The following is a 26,218-nucleotide window of genomic DNA, read 5'->3' as shown; positions in this document are numbered from 1 at the left end:
TGCCTGTCGCAGGGAGCCCTCCTCAGCAACCCTCAGAGCTGGTCAGCGGGCTTGGGGGTCCCTGCCGGACAAGGACCCTGCACCAATAGCCCGGGGTCCGAGAGGGCTGCTCCTGCCCTGGAAAGGCCTGTGGTGCCCCTGGCTGGGCAGGAACCCCCTGCAGAGGCCGGCCAAGAGCCAGGATAGCAAGCACAGACCAGAGACACCTGGCAGTGTGAGGGAGCCCCCACGGCACAGTCCCAGTCTGGAGGGGTGTAGGGCCCGGGCTGGGGCCAGGGATGGGGGGTGGACGGATGGGGCCCAGGCTGGGGGGATGGGGCCCAGGTTGGGTGCTGGGGGGGATGGGGGGATGGGGGATGGGGCTTGGGCTGGGGGGGATGGGCCAGCAGCTCTGGGCCATGAAGGGTGGCGAGGAGCCCAAGCTTGCCCTGTCTGGAATCCTGCTCCACCATGGAAATCCTGGCCAGCCCCTGCTGGCCACTGGTCACTCTGTGCATCTTGAAAGGACCCCCTTTGGCTGTGCCCTCTATGCCGCCCAGGACACTGAGGCAGAGAGGCACGGCCTGGTGTTGAGTGGCTGGCACTGAGGCCTGGCCTGGACCCAGGGGCCGTGCATGACAGGATGGCCACTGGGAGCCCGGCCCCAGCCTGCTCCCCCTGCTGTGTCCAGTACCCAGGGGCCTTGCCCTCTCCAGCTTCCCACTCTGGGCAGGGGACCCGGACAGAGCAAAGCTCCAGTGAGTGCTTCTGGGCGCCTGGGGAAGAGGTCCTCCCCCCCCCACTCCCCCCACCCTCGCACTGGGGGGCTGGGTGGAGCTGCTCTTGCTGGCTGTGGCGGCCCCGGGCGCCCTCTGGTGGCCGCACTCAGCTTGTGCCTGCTCTGCTGGAGGGCGCCGGTGCTCAGGGTGCGCCAGGGCCTCGGAGAGGGCTGTGCCTCACACCCACGGCCTCCCACCACCCGGGGCGGGGGGGCCCCGCGAGTGATGAGGATGCCCCCCAGCTCCGGGCAGGTCGGCTGTGCAGCCCTCCCGGGAGAAGCCCCAGGAAGGGGCTCCTGACCCTGACTCCCCCTGCTTATTCTTGGACCCCGAGTCCCGCTGGTTACTCTCTGACCCTGAGTTGCCTCAGTTCCTCTCTGACCCTGAGTCCCCCCAGTAACTCTCCGACCCCTAGTTCCCACTTACGCTCTGACTCTGGGGTTCCTGCGGAGTGGCTGACACCTCATTTGAGTTTTGATGGATGAGGCAGCAAAGGAGCAGGTACCCAACTGAGCCTCTGCTGGGGAAAGCCCCGGGAACCCTGGCCACCTCCCTGGCACCCCAGAGCACTTACCCCCAGGACCCCCGCCCCGGCTGTCCCCTCCCTCCCTCCCGCTGGTTCAGGTGGGCTGGTGTCTCCATTCGCCCCTTGGCTCCTCTTGGAGGTGGAGGATCTCACTGGTGGCCCAGGGGTGGAGGAGAGGGAACCCGCCTGAATCCTGGGCAGCACGGATGGGGCTGGTGGTGCAGCCCCCAGGGAAACTGGGAGATGCAGAGGGACCCCTGGGTCTGAGAAGCGACCTGAGGGGCCACCCTGGGGGGAGGCATGTGGCCCAGGCTGGGTGGGGGGGGTGCAGCTCTAGCCTGGCAGGACTGAGGGCGGGCCCCGCTCCCCCAGGAGGCATGTGGTTAGCAGGCATCATGCCCATGTGGAGAGCGGGGTAGGGGCTAGCCGGGCTGTGCTTGTGGGACCTCCTCCCCAGGCCAGGGCCAGACCAGAGTCCTGAGTGCAGTGCGTGCTCTATGCCCGGCCCTGGGCTGGGTGCCGGTGGACCTCAGACTTGGGGGTGTGGGCGATGGGGGAGAGACAGGGCGCTGTGGAAGGGACGGGCGAGGCTGCGGGAAAACACAAGTGCCAGATTCACGGCTCCACACGCTGTGGCCGAACCCCAGACCCAGACCACCTGCTCGGGAACTGCTGCGCGTCCAGATACACTGAGACAGGGCAGGTGGGACCTGCTTGGGCCAGGAGGACCTGCGGGAGCCTGGACCCCAAGGCTCCCAGTGTGGGGCTGGGCATGCCCTCATCGGAAGGACGCCCCTGGGCTCACAGACCCTCACCTGGCGCATGCCCTGCATGGCGACTCGGGTGACCTGTGAAAGGGGTGCGGGGGAGAGGGGGTTACACACGGAATGAGACCCTCGGAGCAGCTTTTCTCCTTGTTCCTAAAACCTTTGGGTTAAAGGGAAAGGGGCACGGGAGTCTCCAACTCCTGTTTTCACTGTGACACGTTATGCAGAGGTTAGAAATGGTGACATGTTGTAATAACCCAATATTTAATTATTTAAGATCAAAAGAGGCAGGCTGGGGATCTCCGGCTGCGTGCTCAGGATAACAGCCAATCTGGTCCGAGTCCCATTCCGGGTCGGGGGGAACGCGCCTCACACCAGCGGTTGGGGACCCACCAGCGGGGCGCAGGGGAGGCGAGGATGGGGAGCCAGGTTGGGGCTCCGGGCAGGGACCCCGGGCAGCGTTCCCTCCCTTGTCCTCTGGGCGGCGGGCGCGGCGCCGGCGCCCGGGCATTCCCCGTCCCCGCCGTGCGGGTGCTTCCCTGCAGCTAGCAGCCCCGGGAAAGTTCCCCAGCCCCTGATCGGTTCGGCCGATGGAAAGTTTCCGTGGCTGCGTGGCGCCGGCCCAAGGCGCCCGGTCGAGTAGGGGGGACACGGCTCAGGCTGCACCGCGACCGGAGGGGTGCGCGGAGCGAGGCGCACGGCCGGCCGGGCAGGACCCCAGGCCGCGCACAAAGGGACCCGCCCCCGCCGGTCCGGGATCTCGCGCACCGCCGCGCGGTGCGGGTGGAGCGGGGCTGGCCTGGACTCCCGGCACTGACCCCTGCCCAGACCTCGATTCCAGCCCTTGCCCGGCCCGCAGCCCGGATGCCGGCCCCGACCCCGACCCGGGTTCCCGGCCGGAGCCTACCTGGAGCGCGGTTGTGGGCGGTGCCGCAGCACGGCCCCAGCCCCAGACGGGCGTCCGCCGGTCCCTCGGCGCGCGGCGTCCCCGGGAGGGCGCGGATGACCGTCCGGGGGCCTCCGATCGCGCCGGTGCGGGGCGCACCCTCAGCGCCCAGCGCAACCCTGGCCAGCCCTCCGCCCCTTGCGCTGCCCGTGCGCAAAGCTGGCCTGCCGGCGCCGAGACCCTCGCCCCTCCCCGCCGCCGCCACTGTTCTCATTGGTCGGGAGGCCCGGCAACCGGCGCCGATTGGACGAGCGCGAAGGGACGCCGGCTTGCCATTGGGCGCTGGGGGTGTCCGTCTCTGCCGATCACGGCCCCTCGTGGAGCGGCGGAGGCCGGGGCACCTGCCGGGACCTATGCGGCTGTGGCCCGGGCTGCTGGCCGTCCTCTCCCGGCCGCCTTCGAGGACGTGCCCAGGCCATGCGGCCCGCGTGGGGAGCCGGGCAGGCCTGGCGCCCCATCCCAGGACTTGGGCCGGTCGGCTCTATCATCACCCCCAGTTCCTGGGTATCCTCCTCCAGCGCCTGCTGTTGGCTGCACGCCGTGCCCGCCCATCGGCACCAGTTGTGTTCCCCACAGTTCGCGAGGGAGCGTTCTGCTGCTCTCCCGTTTTACAGACGGGAAGCCCACCGAGGCCCGAGGCGTAGAGAGGTTCTCGCCAGCTGTAGGTCACTGGGAGGAGGCGGTGGGGCCCCAACCCAGTCCATCTGGGCGGTCTCCCACCCTCATCGCTCCACCGTTCCCACTGTGGAGATCCGAATGGGTGGGACCCCTCGGGGAACGGTGGCTTTTCTCCTCCTTCAGGGGTGAATTTACAACACCGTGGGCTCCGCCCACCCAGCAGGGCCCGCGGGACTGGCTTCCTTCCCTGACCCAGGCTGCAGATGGGGGCTGGAAGGAGTCAGAGTTCAGGGAAGGGGGCCTCCGCCCCTGGCCCATCACCACAGGGCCCAGGAGCCCCGTCTCCCCCTCTCACCCACCCTCTACCTGGCTTCTGGCCAGTTTTGTAGGGCCATCCCTCGGGCATGTGTGAAATGCTGCAGGGAGGGCCAGGTTTCAGCTGGATGTTAGAGGTTCCCACCAGCTGCAGATGCTTGAAGTCAAAAGGGTGACCACACGAGGTCATGATCTCCCATCTAAGGATGTATGTGTTCAGAGGTAGGGTGACAGGGAACCCGTGGTGGCCCTGAGACCCCCACTCTGACCCATCTCATTGGCTGACAGCGGAGTGGGATTTCCACCTCCCCAACCCAAGCATGGCTGCATCCCCTTTGCAGATAATGGGAAGGTGCTGGTCAGGAGGGCTTGGCCACTAGGGGTCCCGCACCTCTGGGCCCAGTGGTTTGGGGCAGATCACTCTGCGGCTGCTGCCTGTTGTCCTCCTGGGCATTGCCACTCACCTCCAAACCCCAGATTCTGCTTATCCAACACTACCACCTCTCAGCTGGACTGCAGAATCCAGCTGCCTGGAGGGGAATCACTGGCACCACCCAGCTTGACTCTCTTGCCAGGTGGTGGGAGGAGGACTGAATGTCTCTCGCTGGGTCTGCCACCTGCTGGTCAGGAGTCCTCGGACAACGGGGAGCCCAAGGACAGGGGGAGCCTTGAGACATGGGGAGCCCTGGGACAGGAGGAGACCTTGGACACGGGAGCTCTGGGACACGGGGAGCCCAAGGTCAGGCAGAGCCCTGGACACGGGGGGCCTGGGGAGTCCCGGGACAGGAAGAGCCCTTGGACCCGGGGAACCCCGGAACAGGGAGAGCCCCGGGACACAGGGAGTCGTTGCTTTCCTTGCCTGCAAAGAGTTTCTGTGGACTTCCAGGAGTAGCACAGATGAGGCAGCACAACAGTGGAGTGGAATGGGCTTTTAGGGGTGTCATGCAGGTTTGAGTTGGACTCTTGCCTGGGGTTAATACCAGTCAGGCCCTTGCCCTCTCTGAGTCCCAGTTTTCACAGGGCATCAGCTCTCCAAGAAAGGATCAGGCATCTACATCCTCACTGCAGGGTTGTGGAATTAATCCAGCCACTGCCACTGGCCACTTAATTCTGACTTCAAGCAAGTGACACATAATTGCTCTAAGCCTCAATGTTTGCATCTGTAAAATGGAAAAATGAGAGCTGGGTCCTGGAATGCTGGGTTAGAGCATTTAGCACACTGAAGTGAAGAGCCAACTCATTGGAAAAGACCCTGATGCTGGGAGAGATTGAGGGCAGGAAGAGAAGGGGGCAACAGAGGATGAGATGGTTGGATGGCATCACCAACTCAAAGGACATGAATTTGAGCAAACTCTGGAAGATAGTGAGGGACAGGGAAGCCTGGTGTGCTGCAGTCCATGGGGTCTCAGAGTCGGACACAACTTAATCACTGAGCAACAAGGCACGTTGTTGTGTGTGTGTGTGCTCAGTCCTATCTGACTCTTTCTGACCCCAAGGACTATATAGAGCCTGCCAGGCTCCTCTGTTCATGGGATTTCCCAGGCCAGAATACAGGAGCAGAGTGAGTTGTCATTTCCTCCTCCAAGGGATCTTCCGGATTCGGGGACTGAACCAGCATCTCTTGCATCTCCTGCATTGGCAGGCGGATTCTTTACCACTATGCCACCTGGGAAGCACCATTATTAGCAACCTTGATACAATTGTCATCCTCGTCATAGTTTGCTGAGGGCCCATTTGGAGCAAGCCCTGGGCCTCTGAATCTCCACTCAGACCCCAGACACAGCCCAGAGGCCACTGTGGGCAGGGAGCCGCAGCGAACGCCTCTGTCCTCCGGTAAGGGACCTAGTCAGTGACTTTTGCTCTGTTGCGGATGGTGCGGAGATCAGGCAGGCAGCTCTGCATCCTGGGGTCGGCCCTGCCGAACAGCTTCGAGGCGGGTTAACGGCTGAGGTGACCGGTCCGACGTCTGTCCTGACCGCAGCAGGTATGTCCGCGGTCAGAGCTGCAGTGGGGAAAGATGGCCAGTCCAAAAGCATGGACTGGGGAGGCGGGGAGGCAGCCCCCAAGTGCGCACCCTGCGGAGCCTCCTGTAGGGCCCTGTGCGGCGCTGGCCAGGGACGTGTCCACGAGGGTAGTAGGGCTGCGGGCCGGCACCTTCCAGCCCGCGGGGGTCACGAGGCGCCCCCAGGCGCTTGGCGCAGCCCCGGGGGCGGGGCGCCGGGAGGTGCAGCCCGGAGCGACGGCGTGGGCAGCCAATGGTGCCCGGGCTCGCGCCTCGATGCCCCGCCCCCTGGCCTGGCTGCCCAATGGCGAGCACGCGGACAGCGGGGGTGGGGCCCGGGCCGTGGCGGCTGCGGCGCGCGGGCGCGGCACCCGGAAGTCGGCGGCCGCGGCGGAGGCGGTGAGTGTCAGCCGGGATGCGGGAGGCGGGCGGCACTCCCCGCGGGGCGCGGGGCTCGGACTCAGCAGTGGCCACCGCGCCCGCCCCGATTTCCCCTTCTCGAAGCGGTGATTGCCCGTCCAGCGCCTGGTCCAGTCGGAGACCGAGCCGACCCCAGCCGGAGAGTCCCTCGCATTCCTGAAACCACGTTTCCAGTGTCCCCGCCTGGACGGGGCGCGGGCCTCGCAGGCCCGGCCGGTGTCCCTTCCAGGGTGGGTGGGCTACGCGGCGGTGGGCCGGGGAGCCCTGAGTCACGCTGCTCCCTCCCTGCGCCCTGCTGCAGGGGATAGCTGATGCCTGTCCGGGGAGGCAGCCGGGGCCATGTCATAAGCGCTCCTGGACAGGCTTTCCTGGGCTGGCTCGGTCGTCAGGCCCTCCCCATGGGAGTTCAGGGCAAGGGGCTGGACAGGGCTGCACCCTGGGTAAGGCCCTGTAGCCACTGGTTTTGAAGACACTCCTGCTCCAGCAGCCCCGGGCGCCTCTGGGCTACAGATCTGGCATGGGCCTTCTGCCCTTGGACAGCTCCTGAGGCCCAGCCGGCCTCTGCTGGGGCAGTCTCATGGTCAGCCAGGCCTGCCCTGCTCTCCTGCTGCGGGCCTGCCCACCCGTGTGTTGCTTTTTTGGTCTCGGTGGACAAGGGATGGAGCTGTGAGGGGTGCCTGCAGCCGGGAGCTCGTGGGAACGGCTTTCTGCTGCTTGCTCCTTGTCCTCTGGGCAGCCTTTCAGGGCAAGTGTCAGATGACAGCATTCACAATGAAGAAAACTCAGGCTGAGGGCCAGTGTTGTCCCCAAGGTCACTCAGAGCCAGGCTGGCCTGTCCTCCCGAGCCCCTCTCCCAGAAGCCTTCCTGCCTTGGGTGACCTGTTGGGTGGGGTGGGATGAGAGGGTGGGCGTGTTGGCAGGTGGACAGAGCAGAGCCTCCGCTCCTCCTCCCTGGGGCCCAGGGCTCCCGGTGGGCGGAGCGTGCTGTCCTGGCGCCCCCACCTGTTGGGACCCCTGACCGCTGGCTGCAGAGGCACGCGTGCCCCAGTACTGTGGCTTCGCGTCACCGGTGTGTCGGCAGGACGCGGGCCGCTCGGACCAGGCCTCCGGCCGTCTGCTCTGCCGCACTGCCCCGTCCCTGAGCTGTTAGGACGGCCTCGCTCGTCCTCTGTGTGTTCATTTCTGGGCTGTCACTTAGGTTGTGCTTCACCGCGGTACAGTCACGTGTGGCGTCCTGGGGACTTAATCCTGTGCTGGCTGCGGCTCTAGAAGGCCCCTGCTGGCAGCTTGGTGCCCTGCGTGCTGCTTCTGAGGGTCTGTCTGTGGCCCCAGGCAGGGAGGCCACTGCAAGTGGGGCCACACTCGTCACTGACACCCTGGGTGTGTGAGTAAGGCTGTGTCAGCCAGTGTGTGAGGACAATTGGTTGGTCTGGACCTTGGGGTTTGGTGATGGCTCTGAGATAACAAGGTCGCCCCCGGGCCACTGACTTCCCTTTTCCGGGTATTGGTGCAGCTGTGTTCCCTCCTTCTTGACTTTCTTTCTGGGTTGCAGAGTGATGGATACACGCTTCACAGTGAAGAGGCCCAGGCCCCACCCCCTGGTGTGTCTGCCGGGTCCTCAAGACCATGCGCAGTAGAAGTACTTGGTTCCACACTCCTTTCAGGGGCTGGTGGGAGTGCCCCCTTCCTCCCCTGTTGACCCCTCGAGCCGCAGGGCTAGCCCCTGGCTTGTGGGGAAGCCTGTTCCTGGGGGGGATGGGGACCAAAGTGCAGAGTGAGCAGCGTGCACCGTGACTCCCTGTGTCCCTTGTTGGTGTTGCTCTTTTGAACCCTGAAGGGACAATGACACTCGCTGTGAGGCTGCATGAGTGCCAGTTCTAAGATCTCAGGAAACATTGTCGCCGTAGAAAATGCATCCTCGTGAAATGCTACTTATCAGCCAGAGCTGCAGAGCTGGGTTGTGGAGTCCTGGGCGGGGAGGGGGCGCGGTGGGTGGTGGCGGGGTGGGCAGCTGACTGCTCTGAATGATTAGTTTAGGCTGGCAGGGCGTGTGTCCCCGTGTGTTTATGTCGTGTGCTGGCAGCCGCCACGGAGTCACGCGTCACATGTCACTTGTGAGCAGCTCCTGCCTGGAGCTCCGAGCTCCGCCCCGCCTGAGGGTGGGATGCCCGGCGCCTGGGCTCCAGGCCAGATGGGCTGGCTGGCTGGTCTTTGATCGCCTTCTGCCAAGAGTGTGCAGTGCCGAACAGAAGGAGTGCCGACCCCAGGGCTCGGTCACCCCTGCCCAGAGCCCTGGGGAGCAGCTGGAAGAGGCTGACTGCCAGGCCCTGGATCCCTCCCCCGCGCACACCCCCCCAGCCCCCGCCGCTTGCATACCTGAGTCCCCCACTCCTGGCTCCTCTGGCCAGTGCGCCCCCTTGTGTCTAGGTGTTTCCCCTTGTGTCCGGGCGTGCCCCCTTGTCCGGGTGTGTCCCCTTGTCCCCAGGTCCACCCCCTTGTCCCTGGGTGTGCCCCTTTGTCCCCGGGCGTGCCCCCTTGTATCCGAGTGTTTCCCCTTGTCTGGGTGTGCCCCCTTGTGTCCGGGTGTTTCCCCTTGTCCAGGCGTGCACCCTTGTGTCTGGGCGTGCCCCCTTGTGTCCGGGTGTGCCCCGCTTGTCCAGGTGTTTCCCCTTGTATCCGAGTGTTTCCCCTTGCATCCGGGCGTGCCCCCTTGTGTCTGGGTGTTTCCCCTTGTGTCCGGGTGTTTCCCCTTGTCCGGGCGTGCACCCTTGTGTCTGGGCGTGCCCCTTTGTGTCCGGGTGTGCCCCGCTTGTCCAGGTGTTTCCCCTTGTCCGGGTGTGCCCCCTTGTGTCCAGGTGTTTCCCCTTGTCCGGGTGTGCCCTCTTGTGTCTGGGTGTTTCCCCTTGTCTGGGCGTGCCCCCTTGTGTCCGGGTGTGCCCTCTTGTGTCTGGGTGTTTCCCCTTGTCCGGGTGTGCCCCCTTGTGTCCAGGCATGCGCCCTTGCATCTGGGCGTGCCCCCTTGTGTCCAGGTGTGCCCCGCTTGTCCAGGTGTTTCCCCTTGTCCGGGTGTGCCCCCTTGTATCCGAGTGTTTCCCCTTGTCCGGTGTGCCCCCTTGACCTGGTGCCTCTTTGCCTTTTCAGCTGAGGGTGCAGGCCCCCACCCCAGCCAGCAGCCACCTGAGCACGTGGGTCCTTGTGCAAACTCTTGGCTGCTGGCCACTCCGAGCCGGGGCTGGATCTGGCCTCCCCGGTCTGCTGAGAACCCCTCTTCCTGCCTGCCCCTGGAACAGCTCAGAGCCTATGGGGAAGACAGCGGGGTCTGTCGTGGTCTTCTTGTGGGCAGCTTTCCGGGAGGGTGCTCCGGCTCCCCCAGGAAGGGCACCCGTTCCAAGTGGCCAGCATGTGGGATGGCGTGGAGTGAGCCCCGTGGCCGCCACCCAGATCAGGGTGTGGACCCGCCACCAGCATGAGACTGGGAACCCCTGTGGGTCCCGGACAGGCAGGCTGGCCTCCAGCTCCGCCAGTGGACTTCCTCGCCCATGTGACTTCACGAACATGGGCGCCTGGCGTGCCCGATCTGTCAGTGTCAGCGGCTTCTGTGAAAGGCTGAGCAGGAGACCCCTGCCCGAGACAGCTCAGCGTGTGCTGAAGCTCAGGGCCCAAAGGGTCGCATGGTGGGCGTCCAGGGAGGCCCGGTGGTGCAGATGGGACACTGTCCACTGGGGAGCACGGGGGTCCCTGGCTCACACCTCCCACCCGGGCAGACATGTCCAAGAATGGAGCCCAAAGGCAGCCGTGCCTGGAGCTCAGGAGAAAGGGGTGTTGCTCAGGGACGAGGGGGCACGTCCCGTGCAGCTTGGATGGAGAGACACGCTCTGGGAGGACAGGCAGGTTTGCACGGGGGCAGCTCGGGCAGCGGGCAGGGCCACCCCCCAGCCACCGCACTGCGGGACAGCAGCCAGCAGACGCATGGAGCACCTCTTGCCACAGGGGATGCAGACTGATGGCCAGTGGGCAGGAAGACGGGGTGGCGGGGTCCTGTGTGAGTGATGACCCCGGCGTGCACCCGTACTTTGCCAAGAAAGGTCTGGAAGCACACAGCCAACGGGAAACTCCTAGGTGACCGGGGATGCCGCCCCCTACCCACCGGGTGTTCAGCCATCTCTCAGTCTCCAAGCTGTGGTCCTGGGCGGCCTCCCCTCTTCAGCCCAGGCCGCCATCTGGGGGCTTCCTTCCCTGGGGAACGCTCTGGGGCCTAGCTGCAGCCCCAGCGGGACGCATGTGGGCTCAGCAACGACACTGCTGAGCACTTGGTGTGGGAGGAGCCCGCCTGGGAACACACTGCTGCTGTCCTTGCCCCGCCTGCGGCCTTGGGGCCCACGCTGCTTCCAGGTTCGCGTGTCCTGAGCCCAGAGAGCTGAGTTCCGTGGCAGCCGCCCCATCAGTGGGGACCCTACCCCCCGGCCTGGGTCCCCCTGGCCACCCTGCTTGCCGTGGGCTGAGCCCCCTCGCCTGCAGAGGGTGGGCGGCTGGTGTCCAACTGTGGCTGGCACCCCTGGCAGGGGGCTGTCAGCACCGTGGCCCCCCTGCCCACCGGGCTGGATGGCTTCCTCCAGCGCCTGGTACCCCCAGCTTCGCCCATCTCCATGTGTCCACTCCGGCCTGGGACCTTCCTGCCCGCCCGGCCCTCGGGGCTGTGCCAGGACTGCAGAGTTCCAACTTCTCAGGCTGCCCTGGGCCTGTGGGCACCCTGGGCTGCAGGTGGAGCTGGGCTAGGCAGGGTGGGGACCCCCCGAGAGGGCCAGGAACGGCGTCCCCCAGTGCCCTCAGCCCAGTGCCCTTCAGGATGACCTTGTCCTGACTCCAGCCTTGGTGTCACTCGGAGAGGAGGAGTCCGGCTCACCTGGAGCACTGCGACCTTGAGCCCTCAGCTTGCCGCCCGCCCCTGACCTCAGAAGTCTCTGGAAGCAAGCGGAGGGGAGCGCCTGGGTGCCCCGCCGCGCGGCTGTGGCGGGACGCCAGTGCAGTGTCCAGGGCTTGCTCTGGGAGCCCTGGACGGCAACGGGGCCGTCAGGGAGGACTCAGATCCGGAGCGGGTGTGAGGAGGGCGTGGGGGCGGGGAGAGGGGCCAGGGCAGCAGGCCTCCTGAGTGGGGGGTGAGGGACTGGAGAGAAAGGCAGTTCCTGATGGTCCCCTCCCCAGGGGCTGGCTTTCCTCCGGCCCCTCCTTCCTGATGACTGCGTCTGCACCAAGGCCACAGCCCTGGGCCCGCGCCCACACCTGCCTGGAGACCCGCTGCGGCCTTCCTGGGACCGGGAGCCCTGCTCACCGCTGCATCCTGGGGGCTCGTCTACCCCCGCCCCAGGTGGCTCGGACGCGGGGGCCCTGTAGCAGAGGGGCTCTGGGTCCGGCCTGTGCTCAGCAGTGGCTGGTGGGCCCCCGAGCCCGGCACGCAGCCTGGGGCAGGCCAGGGGAGGCACATTCGGCGTGGCGTGTTCCTGGTGTGTTCCCTCCGTTCTGGCAGGGCTCCTCCCGCAGTCTGTGCCAGCCTGGCCGCCGCAGATGGCCCTGGCCCACCCGCTCAGGGCATCCGTGTGTCTGGGGGTGAGCAGCCCCCGGGTGGGCAGGGGTCTGTGTCTTGGATGTGCACGCTGGTCACGGGGCAGGTGGGATGCCAGGGTTCTGAGGCATCCGTGGCTGCCCGTCACCCTGCCCTGCCTCCTGGGTGATCCTGCTGACTGTCCCATCTTCCGTGTCTGACCTGCCCGTGCCGCGGGGCTCGCCGACCAGGGATCAAACCCGCGTGCCTGTGTTGGGTGTGCAGGGAGGTCCCTGAGGCTGCTGCTTCTGGAGGATCTTTCCGGTGCTGGGAGGCCCCTGGCATCTTCTCTGCACACGTGTTCCCGAGCCCCTTTCCTGCACTCAGATGGGCGGGTCGTGGGGCGCGCGGGGGGCCCCGCCACTTCTTGCTCGTGGTGCTCCATCTTGTTATGCGGGTTTTTCCACTGCGCTGCTCTCTGTCCAGGAAATCATTCCAGAGACTCTCGGAAGTCTGGGATGAAGACGGAAACTTCAGTGTGCCCAGTGCCCAGGGGCACCGCCAGTGCAGACACCCCTCAGACCAAGTCCCTGGGCGCCCTGGGTGGCCCTGGCTCTGCACATGGAGCTTCTTAGAGACCGCCCCCCCCATTTCTGTGCACCTAACCTGCCTAGCCCCCGTGTGGCCATGCAGACACACTGGGTCCCTGTTCCCTCAACCCCCCAAGGCCGCCAGAGCCCAGGTTGCACCATGGGCGGCCCCTGGGGCAGGAATGGGCACCGTTTGCTGCTCTCTTCTCTGGGTTTTTCTGTTCTCTCAGGTGTCAGCTAAATCCTGCATGACCTTGTCAGCTCTTGGCTTTGAGGATTTTCCATGTTTTTTCAAGTGTTTTGAGTCACTTTTACCAAGGAGGTTGGTCCCAATGGTCTGCCCACAGAATGGGGATTGCCGGGCACTCCCGGGACGATGGGCACCAGTGCCCCTGATGGGCAGGGACCTGGCCCGTCCACACTACCCCCAGGCCCCTCTGTGTGGGCACTTCGTGTGGTGCGGTGCCCTGGGCTCCTGCACATGGCACTGGTCACCACAGCTGCACCTCCCCTGCACGGCCACGGCGCCTTACTGAGGGCAGAGGTTGGTGGGCTGGGCCATCAGCACACCTGTGCCTGGACAAGCACGGGGCTGAGTCCTGGAGGTCCCACCGGGCCCGTGGGCACCGCCGGGGAGAGTTCCGGGTGCACCCAGTGCCTGGCGGCCACCCTGGCCAGACCCGTGAGCAGAGTGAGGGGAGGGGGCACGGAAGGCCACGAGCTGGGCGGCTGCCGCGTGGCTCTGCATCGCGGTCGCGGCCGTGGTGCTGGCCGTGGGCTCCAGCCTTCCTTGGCGACTCCGTGCGGGGCGGCCAGGGCTCCCTCATCGCTTGCCTGCTTTGAAGGCGGGTCGGTGTGCTGGGAACGTCCTCCTGTGACTCCTGAGATGGGAGATCCTTTGTTTCAGGCCCCAGACCAGGGAGTGATCGCCGGCCACCAGGGCCAGCGAGGTCACCGGCCTCGGGGATGTGTCTGGCCGCTGCGCCAGAGCACGTTTACGGAGACGGGCAAGCACCGCAGCGTGCACCATGCAGGCCCCTCGTCCAGTGAGGGTCTGGGCACTGAGGCCGGCTCAGTTTGGGCAAGGGGGCGCTGCCGGTTCAGGAGGTGGGCCTGTCATCTGCCATCCACTCAACACATTTCCTTCTCCTGCAGAGCCCGTGACCTGTGGAGCCAAGCCCCCCTCGGGACTCATGTGCATCATCTTCTTTAAGTTCGATCCTCGCCCTGTTTCCAAAAATGCGTACAGGTAACCCCCCTGGCTGCACCCGCTGTCCCACTCGGCCTCGGGAGCCCGTGTGGGCACCGTGTGCGGGGTTGGGGCACAGGCTAGTGCCTGGGTCCCCCGACAGCAGCTGCTCAGGTGGGCCCCACAGGGGGTTCCTCCCAGGGCGGGGACCCCGCGTCGATGTGCAGAGGTGCTCAGACGCAGCCTCGGGAGATGGCCGCGTGGGCAAGACGGAGGGCGGAGTGGGCGTGCGCACAGCCCCTGCCCCCAGCTGGGGCCCCGGTGGCAGCAGGGCAGAGTGGCCGCGCGGGAGACTGGCCTGGGGCCCGGGGCCCTGGGCCAGCAAGCAGCCTGCGTGTTGAGGGCCGCCTGGGCGGGGGTCAGGGGAGCTGGGGGACCCACCGGAGCAGGCAGGAGGCTGAGGCCAGGGAGGGGACGCCGGCTCTGGGGAGCACCCCTCCGTCCTCCAGCTCCGTGGTGGGGACCCCCCTGACACTGATCCACACGGAGAGGGAGGCTGGGTTGTGACCCCCAACCACAGATGAGTCACCGGTGCGGTTGCTGTGAAGTTGCCATTGTCCCAGGACCTGGGTCATTTCAGGTGCTTCTCAGATGCCTGACATGTGGCTGAGGTCACTCACTCCAGGCCAGGGAGTGAACGGTGCCCAGCGTCTCCTTCCTGCGGGGGAGTGGGCCGCAGGGCCTGGCTAGGGGCTGGGGGCTGGGGCTGGCCCTCGACAGCCCCCAGCAGAGTGAGCTGGGAGTCAGGGTCCAGCCAGTGGACAGAGCCCCAGGGCTGTGATTAGAGGGGCCGGGGTGCCTGGGGGCAGAGCCCGTCCTCCACCCTGGGCTGAGCCCCAGCTCGGGCTGGCACACTGGGTGGCCAGAGCTTTCTGGGCACTTGCTGGAAGTCTGCTCGATTGCACTGGCCACCGTCTGGGCCATGCCCTGAGCCAGGGAGTGAAAACCTCTCCCCAGCAGCGTCCCTCCGGTGCTCTCTGCTGACAAAACTGGGCCCACAGCCTCTGTGGAGCCCTGGGAAGGGCGGTGGTGGGCGCCGGTGCCGCGCTGCCAAGCTCTCCTAGGACTGGGCCCACAGTGCGAAAGTGCGTGTCCTGTGGGCTGTTCGGCGGAGCGCCCGTGGCGGTGTCGGGGGAGGGAGACAGCGTGGCTGGTGGGGGGCTGAGGTACATGTGGGGTCCTGGGGTATGTGAGTGGCTCAGCTGAGCAGCTCCAGGCCGAAGCCGCCTGGATCCCTCGTCTGCGCCCTGCACTGCACCCCTGGTTGCCGCCCCACAGCCCTGTTTTGGGGTACCCACCCCTCCTCACGTCACCTTCCATTGCCATCACCCCTGGGATGACCCCTCAGGTGCCCTCGGGTTTGGCCTGCCTCCCAGGCTGCGCACTCGGCCTCATGCACTGGTGTCAGACCCTCCTGGGGCTGGCCTTGGCTCAACACGCCCGCCCCACCCCCTGTGCCCTGCCTGGGTATGACCCTCCCGGGAGGTCCCAGCCTCTGTACCCCCCTGCCTGTTGTTGTCCAGCACTTGGAACCTCCATGTTTTGCCAAATGATGGAAGTCTTGAATGAGGTGACCCTGAGTTCACACGGGGGTGGGTGTGTCCTGGGGGGCATCTGACCCCTGCTGCTCTTGGAGGGGCCCATGGCCAGAGCTTGCGGGTGGCCTCCAGGAGGAGAGTGATCCTGGCCCACGACAGGTGAGACCAGGCGGCCCGGTCCTGCGGCTTCAGGGGACTGACCCCTGCAGCAGCGGAGACCCCACGGGCCAGCACCTGCGTCGCCCCCGGGGCCCCAAGCTGAGCACCTGGCTGAGACGGTGGGTGGGTGTTGGGCTGCACACGCCAGTGTTCCCCACAAGCCCAGTGTTCATGGAGTCAGGCGTCCATGTGAATGGTACTCTTGGAGAGTTTTGAGGATCTGACGACCGAATACGGGCTGGACCCCGGCCCAGTGCCAGCCCATGCCATGCTGCTCGGAGGGTCCCTCATCAGAAACAGACACTGGGTCTCGGAGCCTTCACGTTGGCCCCGCCCACCTGATCACCACCTGTGTTTATAGTTGCTTCTGTTGCTGTTTTTGGGGTATTTGGGCCCTGCCAAGCCTCACTCAGGATTTTAGTTCCCTGATTAGGGATCCCACCACACCCCCCACAGCAGAGGCACAGAGTCTTAACCACTGGACTGCCAGGGAAGTCCCTCTAGAGCTTGGGGTAGTTTTGAATGTTCGTTTAGACCTACTGGGGAGGTTGTGTTTGCTGACCCTCGTGGCCATGGACTTCCTAGATCGAAAGCCGAGAAACTGGAGGCAGAGGAACAGCTTGTTGTTTTTAGTCATTAAATCACGTGGGACTCTTTTGCAACTGCGTGGCGTGTACCCCTTAGGCTCCTCTGTCCATAGGGTTTCCCAGACAAGAGTACTGGAGCGGGTTGCCATGCCCTTCTCCAGGGGCTCTTTTCACGCAGTTATTTTAAATGGCAAAACTGACCAGAAACTTCTTTTTCGTACTTCAAAACCAGTGATCTGAAAACATCAACATGTTTTCTAGTTGCCAAAAAAATACTTGTTTGATTCATAATACTAAACAGGAAGAAAACACAGAGAAGTCCTCAGCTGTCCCTTCCAGAGACGCCCCAAAGTGCAGGAGGGAGCAGCCTGGGGACACCCTCAGCGCTGCCGGGGGTTTCACAGCGTGTCCTCAGGGAAGGGGCCCACGGCCCGGAGCAGGCACCTGGTGACCGGGGAGCGGGGCTGGGCCGAGTCCGCTTTCTCCTTCCCGGGGGTTTGCGGCCTGACTACTGAGGTGCCGTCGTCTTGGTAATGAGAGGAAAACCGCGGCTGTTCCGTCGAGACCGCCTGCCCATGCGAGACGCTCCAGTTCCCTCGAGACCCTTCTTCGTGCTCTCTCCTCAGGCTCATCCTGGCCGCCAACAGGGACGAGTTCTACCACCGGCCGGCCAGGGCCGCAGACTTCTGGGGGAGCAACAACGAGGTCCTCAGCGGTGAGTGTCTCCGCCCTCCACGCACCCAGGTGCCCCGGGGAAGCGGCCGGAAGGTGGGGGCTGTACCTGCATCCACCCTCCGCTGGGGCTGGTCTTGCACGAGTCTGTCCTGTCAGCCGCACGTGGTTATGGTGCCCTCGCGCACCCCTGGCCCCAGGGAGGGCCGCCGGAGTTCGGGGGCCAACGGGGGGCCTGTGGAGCAGACGGGCCTCTTGGGAGCAGCGCCCGGCACTGTGGGCGGGCCAGGGCCCTCAGACATCCGTGAAGGCTTCCGTGTGCCGAGTCGGGCAGAGGAGGCTGGGCACGGGAAGAAGGAGCAGGTCCTGCGGGAGGTGGGGAGAGCGCTGGGGGCGCAGTGGGCGGGCTGGCCCCTGCGCCCTGAGCTCTGGGCATGGCGGTCCTGTGTGTGGGGTCTTTGCCCGGGCTGGCCTGGCTTCCCAGAGGCCTGGGAGCCGCTGGAGGAGGACTGAGGGGAGCCCGTGAGCATGGCCAAGGAGCATCCTAGGTTTGGTGTTGTTCAGTCGCAGAGTCGTCACCAACTCTCTGTGACCCCATGGACTGCTGCATGCTATTGCCACCCTGTCCATCACCAACTCCCAGAGCTTGCTCAAACTCATGTCCATTGAATAGGTGATGCCATCCAACTATGTCATTCTCTGTCGTCCCCTTCTCCTGCCTTCAATCTTTCCCAGCATCAGGGTCTTTTTAAACGAGTCAGTTCCTTGCGTCAGGTGGCCAAAGTATTTGAGTTTCAGTTTCAACATCAGTTCTTCCAGTGAATGTTCAGGACTGATTTCCTTTAGGATGGACTGGTGGGATCTCCTTGCAGTCCAACGGGCTCTCAAGAGTCTTCTCCAACACCACAGTTCAAACACATCAATTCTTCGGCGCTCAGCCTTCTTTATGGTCCAACTCTCACATCCATGCATGACTACTGGGAAGACCATAGCGTTGACAATACAGACTTGTGTTGGCAAAGTGACGTCTCTGCTTTTTAATATGCTGTCTAGGTTTGTCATAGGTTTTCTTGCATCTTACCCAAAGGCTTTGCCTTTCGTGAGATTGTAAAGGTACCTTCCTCTGTGTGGTTCTGGAACCCTTCTGGTTTTGGTTATGCTTAGGTCTGTGACTTCTATAAAATGCCAGCCTGCCGGGTCTTCATTTGCTTGTGGTCACTCTTGGTCATTTGCAGAGAACCCTCACCCTTGCTTTTATGGTCGATTTACAGCGCTGCGCTGGCTTCTCCTGTTCGACACGGTGGCTCAGTTTTCCATGTGTACATGTGCATTCTTTTTCATATGTTTTATATGTGGTTTATCACATGACGTTGAGTCTGGTGTTCTGTGCTGTGCGGTAGGATCCCGTTTATTCCCCTGTGTACACGAGTTTGCCTCTGCTCACCCCAAACTCCCCTCCCGCCCTGGCAGCCACAGGTCTGTGCTCTGTGTCTGTGCTCTGTGTCTGTGCGTCTGTTGTCGCACGGGTAGGTTCGTCGGTGTCACATTCTGGCTCTGAGTGTTTACTTGGCTGTGCCGGGTCTCAGTTGTGGGTCGGGAATCTTTAGCTGCCACACGCAGCGTCTAGTTCCCTGACCAGGGATCGAACCTGGTCCCTCTACATTGGGAGCACAGTCTTAGCCACTGGGTCATATTTTAGATTCCACGTATGAGCCGTACCATGTGGTATTGGTCTTTCTTTGTGTGACTTAGTTCACTCAATATGACAATCTCTGGTTCACCCATGTTGCTGCAAATAGCATTATTTTGTGCTTCTCAGGCTGAATAGTGTTCTGTGGTATAAATACGCTGCATCTTCATGCATCTGATGATGGGCGTTGACTTTCTTTTGCACTGTGGCTGCTGTAAATAGCGCTGCAGTGAGCATCGGGCTGCATGGATCTCTCCGTGTTATTTTGTCCAGATATGCACCCCAGGAGTGGGCTTGTCGGATCTTATGGAAGTTCTGTGTTAGTGTTCTGGGGGCCTCTGTCCTGGACTTCATAGCGGCTGCACCAGCGTGCACTCCCCAGCGGTGTCGGACGGCTCCCTTCTGCCCGCGCTCTGGCAGAGCTCCTCTTGACCATGTGCGCGTCTGAGCGCCTAGCAGGGCTCTTCCTTCAGTCAGGTCTGCCTGACGTGCGTCCTCAGCACACACGTCTTTCCTGTAACGTTTTTCTATGTGTTTTGAAAATCATTTGCTGCTGTTGTAAATGATTAATTAAATTTTCATTTTCCAGTTCTTACTAGTATTTACTCATTAGTTATGGAAGGCTTTTTTTTTTTTGTAGATTCTCTTTGGATCTTCTTCACATACAAATAAGGGCAGTTTTATTTCAATACTTGTTCAGATCTTTCCCTCTTTTAGTTCTTCTACTATCGTAATTCCCCTGGGGGAGGATAAGGCAACTCACTCCGGTATTCTTGCCCGGTAAGTTCCATGGACAGAAGAGCCTAGCAGGCTATAGTCCATGGGGTCGCAAAGAGTAGGATGTGACTGAGCGATGTAGCACGTACTATAGCAATTTATTATTGTTGTAATAATAACGTGTTAATGATGTAGTTGTTTTCACCCCAGTCTTCAAGCAAAGTGACCCCGCCGGCCAGGAACTCACTGCTGGTGGCTGTGGCTACCTTGCCAGCCCAGGGCGGGCCCGTGGTTGTGGAGGGTGGCAGCAGGAGGGCTCCTAGTGAAGCCTGGTCCTGCCCAGGGACGACAGCCAGTGTCCCTGCACCTGGCTGGGGCCTGGCGCGGTTTCCGTGGCAGAGCTGGTGCTGTGTGCGCCCTGGCCTGACGCCCACCCAGGTGCCGGCACGTGTGCGCGGGCTGGGGCTCCCGGGGACAGCAGGTGTTGTCCCGGATGAAGGTCCCCCCACAGATCTGTGGGCCTGCAGGCTGCCTCGTCCCGCGGAGTCTGAGCCCCGGCCGGCCCCAGGGCTGCTGGCGACGCTGCCGTGTGTTGCAGGGCTGGACATGGAGGAAGGCAAGGAGGGCGGCACGTGGCTGGGCATCAGCACGCGGGGCAAGCTGGCCGCGCTCACCAACTACTTGCAGCCGCGGCTGAACCGCAATGCCCGGGGCCGAGGTACAGGGCTGGGGGCTCGCAGACGCCTGCAGGGGTGGGAGGCGGGGCGAGGAGAGGGGCCCTGCAGCCCCCTGGCTGGTGAAACCGGGAGCCACCTCGGCCAGGCCACAGCCTGGCTCCCGACCACTGTGTGGTCACCCCCGTCCTGTGCACACACGCTGTCTCCGACGTCCCCTTGCGCTGGACCTCCCCGTGGGGGCTCAGCAGGGGATGTTCAGAGTCAGAAGCCTCCACACCCACCTCCTAGGCTGCCGGTCAGCAAGGGAGGCGCAGGCCCGGGGGGACTGTTGTCTCCCGGGAGACAGGCTCAGTCCTGCCGCCCTTCCATGGGCGTGTGTCCCCTGCCACAGGTGAGCTCGTGGCCCAGTTCCTGACCTCGGACATGGACAGCTTGTCCTACCTAAAGAAGGTCTCGGCCGAGGGCCATCTGTACAACGGCTTCAACCTCATCGCGGCCGACCTGAGGTGGGTCTTCAGGCGGGGACGCCCCACCACCACCTGGGGCTGGGCCGAGGGCAATGAGGCGACCCCAGGTCCTCTGAGGGCTAGGGAGCTGTCTGTCGGCCTGTCTGGAGCTGCCAAGGGGCTGTGATGCCAGCCAAACCAGCCGTGGGCCCTGTGGGTAGAGGACCTGGGGCAAGGGGCATTCCCTGCCTGGGGTGCAGTGGGCAGCGAGGGGCAGGGGTGGGGGCCTGCCCCAAGGCGGTAGGAGCGGTTCACCTAGGGAGGCTGGGGCCCTGGAGCCCTGGGCGGCCGCCCTGGCTGTGAGGTTCAGGAGCTGGGCTGCTGGGCCCTGAGGGGGCCCTGGGGACGCAGTGGTCAGGTTGTGGACAGGCCCGTGTTGATGCGCAGAGAGGTGTCGGGCTGGTCAGGCACAGGTAGTTCATAACAGGGGCGCCTGTGTGGAAGGGTGTGGCCCCCGTGGCCCTGGCTGACCCTCTCTGCCCTTGGCTGCAGCGCAGAGAAGGGAGACGTCATTTGCTACTACGGAAACCGGGGGAAGCGGGAGCCTGTTGTCCTGGCGCCAGGTGAGGCTGCCCCGGCGGGCGGTGCAGGGTGGGCTGCTCCCCTGGGGGCCCCTTGCCGCCTCCCGGGCCCGGGGCTCTGCCGGGGTCTCTCCTCCGCTGTTCGCAGCCGTTTGTGCCCCTGTGGCCCGTGGTGGCTGTGGCCTCACCTGGCCCACAGGCGGGCTGCTTCTGCCCGTGCAGAGCCGCTGGTGCTCCCAGTTCTGTGACCCCTGTGGCAGCGCCGGGACCCCGCCGCTGCCCTCAGCCACGCCCAGAGAGGCTGCTCATCTGCGAATCGCTGCTGGGACAAAATTCTTGTCACCTCTCCACTGCTGTGTCATCCCAGAGCCTCCCCCTGCCCCGATCCCTGTCGCTTTCTGTTTCTTTAAAAAGTTGCATCTTTTTATTTATTCATTTCTGGCTGTGCTGGGTCTCCCTTGCTGCTTGGGCTTTCCCTAGTTGTGGCGAGCGGGGCTGCTCCCCGCGGTGGCTTCCCTTCTTGCGAAGCAGGGGCTCTAGGGCAGGCCCCGTAGTTGTGGCGCAGGGGCAGAGATGCTCCACAACACGTGGGGTCTTCCCAGGTCAGGGATCGAACCCCTGTCTCCTGCATTGGCAGGTGGATTCTTTACCACTGAGCCACCAGGGAAGCCCTCCATGTTACTTTAAAAGAAAAAAAGGAACTGCTTCATCGAGCCATGCGTGCAGCATCCAGCCCACCCATTAGAGCATGGCTTTGGTCGTTTTCACTGTCTCCAAAGTGGTGCAGCCGTCACCAAAATCCAGCTCCAGAAGGGACGCTCCCCACCCCAGGGCTGGCAGTTACCCCCAGCCCTGGACACCACCGTCTGCTTTCTATCGCTGTGGGTTTGCCCATTCTGCACGACTTATGTAGACAGGCGCAGACAGTACCAGCCTTTTGTGTCTGGCCTTTCCCTTTGGGGAACACTTTCAAGGTTCGCCCTTCCGTGGTGTGAGGGTTCCGTTCCTTTTTGTGACTGAATAGTATTCCGTCCTGTGGGTTTTCTGCCTCGTTTATCCCTTGCCCAGTGAAGGACACTTGGTTGTCCCTGTTAATTGGCTGCTGTGAATGTTGGTTCCACATTTTAGCGTGGGTACCTTCATCTCTCTTATGTGGGTAGTTCGAGTGGAGTTGGCAGATTGTAAAGTAACTGAACGTTTGATGAATTGCCAGGCTGCTTCCCAAAGCAGCTGCACCATTTTGCATTGCGAGCAGCAACTTTACGCGTCTCGCCAGGACTTGTCACTGGCCGACTTCTCGTCGCCTCTGTCCCCAGCGCGATGTGGTCGCACTGTGGCCTTGGTGTGCATTTCCCTGGTAGTTAATGACATTGAGCAACTTGCCACCTGCTTGTTGGTCGTTCTTGTGTCTTATTTGGAGAAATGTCTACTCAAGTCCTCTCCCTATTTTTCAGCTGGGTCATCTTTCTGTTACTGAATCGCAAGAATTATCTTATGTGTTCTGAATACAAGTTTCCCATCAGATATTTGACTTTTCTGATGTTCTCTTCCACCCTGTCTTCCTGCTTTCCCGCTGCTGTCTCCTGAAGCAAGGACTCATTTTAAATTGTGATGACGTCCAGTTTACGTGTTGGCACCTGGGGCTTCCTAGGGTCGGGCTCCCTGACCTCGGCTGACCCTGGCGGGCAGCCTCCTGGCCTGAGGCTGTGGGGGTCCCAGCCTGAACCTTCTCAGGTGTACCCCACCTCGGGCTCCCCCGACTTAGGGACAGACCTTATCCTGGTGTTGATTCTGATCACCCGAGCCCTCCCCACAACCAGCCCTGGCAAGTTCCTAGAGACAGAGGCGTGCAGAGAAGGGGTGGGTGGGTGGAGTGTGGGTCACAGTCCCCCACCCCCACGCTGGCAGAACCCCCGGCCTCCTGCAGGGACCTATGGGCTGAGCAACGCGCTGCTGGAGACGCCCTGGAGGAAGCTGTGCTTCGGGAAGCAGCTCTTCCTGGAGGCCGTGGAGCGGGGCCGGGAGCTCCCCAGGGATGCGCTGGTGGCCCAGCTCCTAGCTGTGCTCAGCAATGACGAGGCGTGAGTGCCCCCTGCACACACACGGAGGCTCTGCGAGCCGGTCGCTTCCATCTGTGGGGCCTGCGTGGTCGAGCCCCGGGCAGCCCTGGGGGCCCTGACACAGGGACAGGCTGGCAGTCGCTGTCCCGTGGCCCCCACAGCGGAGCCCCTAGTAGCAGGTTGAGTAGGGGTTCTGGGCCCTGACCTGGGACGTGCAGGGAGCAGCTTGTGTGGTTCCCCCACCCAGTCTGGTGGACTCCCGGGCACTGCAGGGCTGCGAGCTGGCAGCAAGAACGCCGCCTCTGTCCTTCAGGCAGCTGCCAGACCCAGCCATCGAGGCCCAGGGCAGGGAGTACGTGCGACCCATCCTCAGCAAGTACGCGGCTGTGTGCGTGCGCTGCCCGGACTACGGCACCAGGTAGGACGGGCAGGCACAGGTGCTGCCTCCGCCCCGGGGGGCCCACCTCCCCAGCCCCTCCTGCCACCTCCCTGGCTGGGAGCCCTGGGCGTTCAGCCTCGTCAGCCCAGGGCCCACCCGCCGAGTGGTGGCGGGGTGGTCCCGCTGGGCAGAAACCTGTGGGGCCCCCAGCTCAGTGCCCGCCCCCCCCACCCCGGCCCAGAGGCGCTGGGCCTGAGCGCCCTGAGACCGGACCAAGCCAGGGCCCATCGAGGCCCCTCCCACCTTGGATCTGCACCTTTCGGGGCTGAACATGGGCCCTGCACTCTTTCAGGACCAGCACGGTCATCCTTGTGGATGCAGATGGGCACGTGACCTTCACGGAGCGCAGCATGCTGGGCTCGGACCCCACCCGCTGGGAGACCACTACCCATGAGTTCCGGCTGCAGAGCTAGCCCGCAGCCGCTGTGGCTGGGGCTCCCGGGAGGCCCTGTCACAGGTACTGCCCGTGAGCCGGCCAGCGTTCCCCAGGGCAGAGCCCTTTGTGTGAACCGTCTGCATCCTTAGGTCTAGCTCGGGGTCCAGCCTTGGGCCCTGGAGATGACAGCGGCCTGCAGTCAGGGTGCTGGGCCTCCCCTGCCCGTGTGCAGAGCCCCATGTGACACACGTCATGCAGGTGTGCACACACTGCAGGCCATAGGCATGTGTACACATGCTCAGACGCACAAATGCTCCAGGCGTGCCACCCACAAGAGCCGGCCCCACGACGAGTGCCTCTCACCCTTGTGTGCTTCGTCCTGTGAGTCTCGCCACGATCCAGACACGACAGTGGACGTCCGCTTCAGAGCAGCCCCTCCTATCCTGGCCATGGTCCACGCTGACCCCGGCCCTGCTCCTGGAAGGGGACGGGCCCTCTGGAGGGATGAAAGCCTCTCCCTAGGTAGACACAGCCTGGGGCCACCCACAACGGGTGTCCATGCGCACTGCGCTGCCCGGGGCTCCCAGCTCGAGGCAGGCCCGTCTCAGGGAGGGCACACAGAGGCCCCTGCCGTTCTCCTTTTCCCGAAGAACTAAATGGCATAGGACCCTGTACGTGAATGGGGGATGCTGACAATAAAACTGAGGCCAGTGCATTCCACGCCTTGACTGTGAGACAGGGTGCCCGTGTGGGCTGGGGCGCCGCCCTTCTGGTCCACAGACTCCGGTGCAGGTGGGCGCCCTGCACCCCGGGGGCCGTGGGGTCAGGCCTGCGGAGGCCCGCGGGTGCTGGGGGCTGTGCGCCAGCTGAGGGGGCAGTGGCGTCCATCCCCGCGCAGCCCCGGGCCCTGGTTTTGGACAAGCACCCTGGCGCTCCTGTCCCCAGCTGGGGCTGGGCATCTGGAGTCCTGCGTCCAGTGTGGGCACCCAGCTTCCCTCCGCCTTGGCGGCCGACCCCCGACCTGGCTTCCTCAGCGCACTGACAGCTCAGGCGGGTTGGGCACACCCCGGGCCCTCCCTGGCTCCCTGGCCCTCCTCTGTCCCCTCTTCACCCCTCACGGCCCAGCAGGAAGCGGCCCCGTGTGAGGCAGCCTGTGCCGCTCCCCACCCACCGCGTCCTGCGTAGCTGCCATCGGCCAAGCCCCCGGCTCTGGTACGGCCAGTGCCCTCTGCCTGCCTCACAGGCCCCCTGGCCAGCCATGCCGCCCTTGGGGGCACTGCTGCACTGGTGCAGGGCCATCCGGAGAGGCTTTCAGATGTCTGCTGCCCACATTCCCCATGCACCCTTTGCCCTGTGCCCCTGGGTAGCCTGGGCCCAAGGAAGTAGCTCCAGGCTTGGTTCTGTGGATCTAGGCTGACCTGGGTGCCCCCTGGGAGATGGCGCTGGGCTCTGGCCCCTCAGGTGACTTCGTCAGGTGTTTCCAGAGATAATCAGAAGAGAATCGGTAGGAGCGATGTCCTTATGAAAAGGGACACATGGGCACAGGGACAGGCAGGCACGCAGACAGATGCCTGCGAAGGCTGGGGCCAAGCTGCTTCCTGCCAAGGAGCCCCAGAAGCAGGGAGGGGGGCCTGCTGTCCCCTGAAGCCCTCAGAGGAGCAGGGCCTGTGACGGACACCCTGACCTCAGACGGCCAGTCTCGAACCAGGTAAATAAATCTCTGTTGTGTAAGCCCCTCACTGGCATACTTTGTTTTGGCAGCTGAGCAAAATAAAAAATTGTGACCTTGTTTTACACACCAGGAAACAGGCCTGGGGAGATACAGGGACAGCGCCACAGCCCGCAGGCCAGGGTGGAGCAGGGTGCGGCCAGGCAGCCCTCGGGGCCCAGCCGTGCCGGCTCGGGCTTGCCCGAGTGCCCAGGGCTGCTCGTGCCCCAGGGCCTTTGCTCTGCGGCTCCCGCTGCCGGAAGGGCTCCTCCCCCAGATGCCCGCGCTGCACTCCCCCTCCCCTGCCCCGCAGGTCTTGGCTCAAGTCCTGACAGTCACCCTGTCTGAGGCAGCTTCCCCATCTTGGTCTCTGCTGCACAACAGAAAGCCCTTGTCTTGACAGGCAGGCCTTGCACTGACCGAGTGTTGCTTGTGTGTCTCCCAGTCGGAACAAGAGTGTGAAGACCTTTCATCTATTCCACTCCTGTGTCCTGATGCCCTGGCCAGATAGATAGTAGAGCCTAACCCTTTGCACACCCCCTTGGCTCAGGCCAGTGTCTGGAAGCGAGGTCTCTGTTGTTTGGAGGATTCAGGACCCGGGTTAGCTGTCTCCTGGAAGGGCCTTTGACATGCCCAGAAGAGGCCTCTGTGCTTGTCACCAGATGCATCTGATCCGAGTCCCTGCTGGAGTCTCTCATGCCCCTTCCCCGATGAGCTGCTTGTTCTCCAGCCCCAGGACGGCCGAGCGGAGGTGTGCAGGCACAGAGCCACGTCTGTGAGCACACAGCCAGCTAGGGACCTCGGAGACCTCAGGTCTAGTCCTGTCGGGCCTGGGCGC

General features: G+C 63.8%; 2 protein-coding genes across 9 annotated transcripts in view; one reads left to right on the top strand and one right to left on the bottom strand.

Moving 5' to 3' along the window:
* ARVCF (ARVCF, delta catenin family member) overlaps positions 1 to 3,146 on the bottom strand; it is a 30,592-nt gene extending 27,446 nt beyond the window's left edge. For 3 of the 7 annotated variants that reach the window (XM_027565988.1, XM_027565989.1, XM_027565993.1), the window contains exon 1: positions 2,959 to 3,144. The gene's annotated coding sequence lies outside the window, so the exon portion shown is untranslated. Of the gene's footprint in view, positions 1 to 2,958 lie in introns of all 7 variants that reach the window. The other 4 variants (XM_027565987.1, XM_027565992.1, XM_027565991.1 and 1 more) reach the window with 3 other exon arrangements.
* A 3,147-nt stretch (positions 3,147 to 6,293) lies between these two features.
* On the top strand, positions 6,294 to 24,392 carry TANGO2 (transport and golgi organization 2 homolog). 2 transcript variants are annotated; one of them, XM_027565986.1, is made up of 10 exons: positions 6,294 to 6,331; positions 13,637 to 13,730; positions 16,641 to 16,729; positions 19,692 to 19,811; positions 20,162 to 20,276; positions 20,769 to 20,839; positions 22,725 to 22,878; positions 23,171 to 23,275; positions 23,589 to 23,753; positions 23,992 to 24,392. In XM_027565986.1, exons 2-9 carry the CDS (start codon positions 13,675 to 13,677, stop codon positions 23,707 to 23,709), a joined length of 831 nt encoding a protein of 276 aa, XP_027421787.1. In that variant the 5' UTR covers positions 6,294 to 6,331; positions 13,637 to 13,674; the 3' UTR covers positions 23,710 to 23,753; positions 23,992 to 24,392. The 2 variants fall into 2 exon arrangements, with proteins under 2 accessions (XP_027421787.1, XP_027421786.1); XM_027565985.1 differs by having other exon boundaries at positions 23,589 to 24,392.
* Positions 24,393 to 26,218: the final 1,826 nt, after the last annotated feature.

This window comes from Bos indicus x Bos taurus, chromosome 17 (genome assembly GCF_003369695.1).
Source record: "Bos indicus x Bos taurus breed Angus x Brahman F1 hybrid chromosome 17, Bos_hybrid_MaternalHap_v2.0, whole genome shotgun sequence".
In the NCBI taxonomy this organism is placed as follows: Eukaryota; Metazoa; Chordata; class Mammalia; order Artiodactyla; family Bovidae; genus Bos; species Bos indicus x Bos taurus.
Note: the sequence above shows the minus strand (reverse complement) of the source record. Positions and strands in the feature narration are given on the sequence as shown.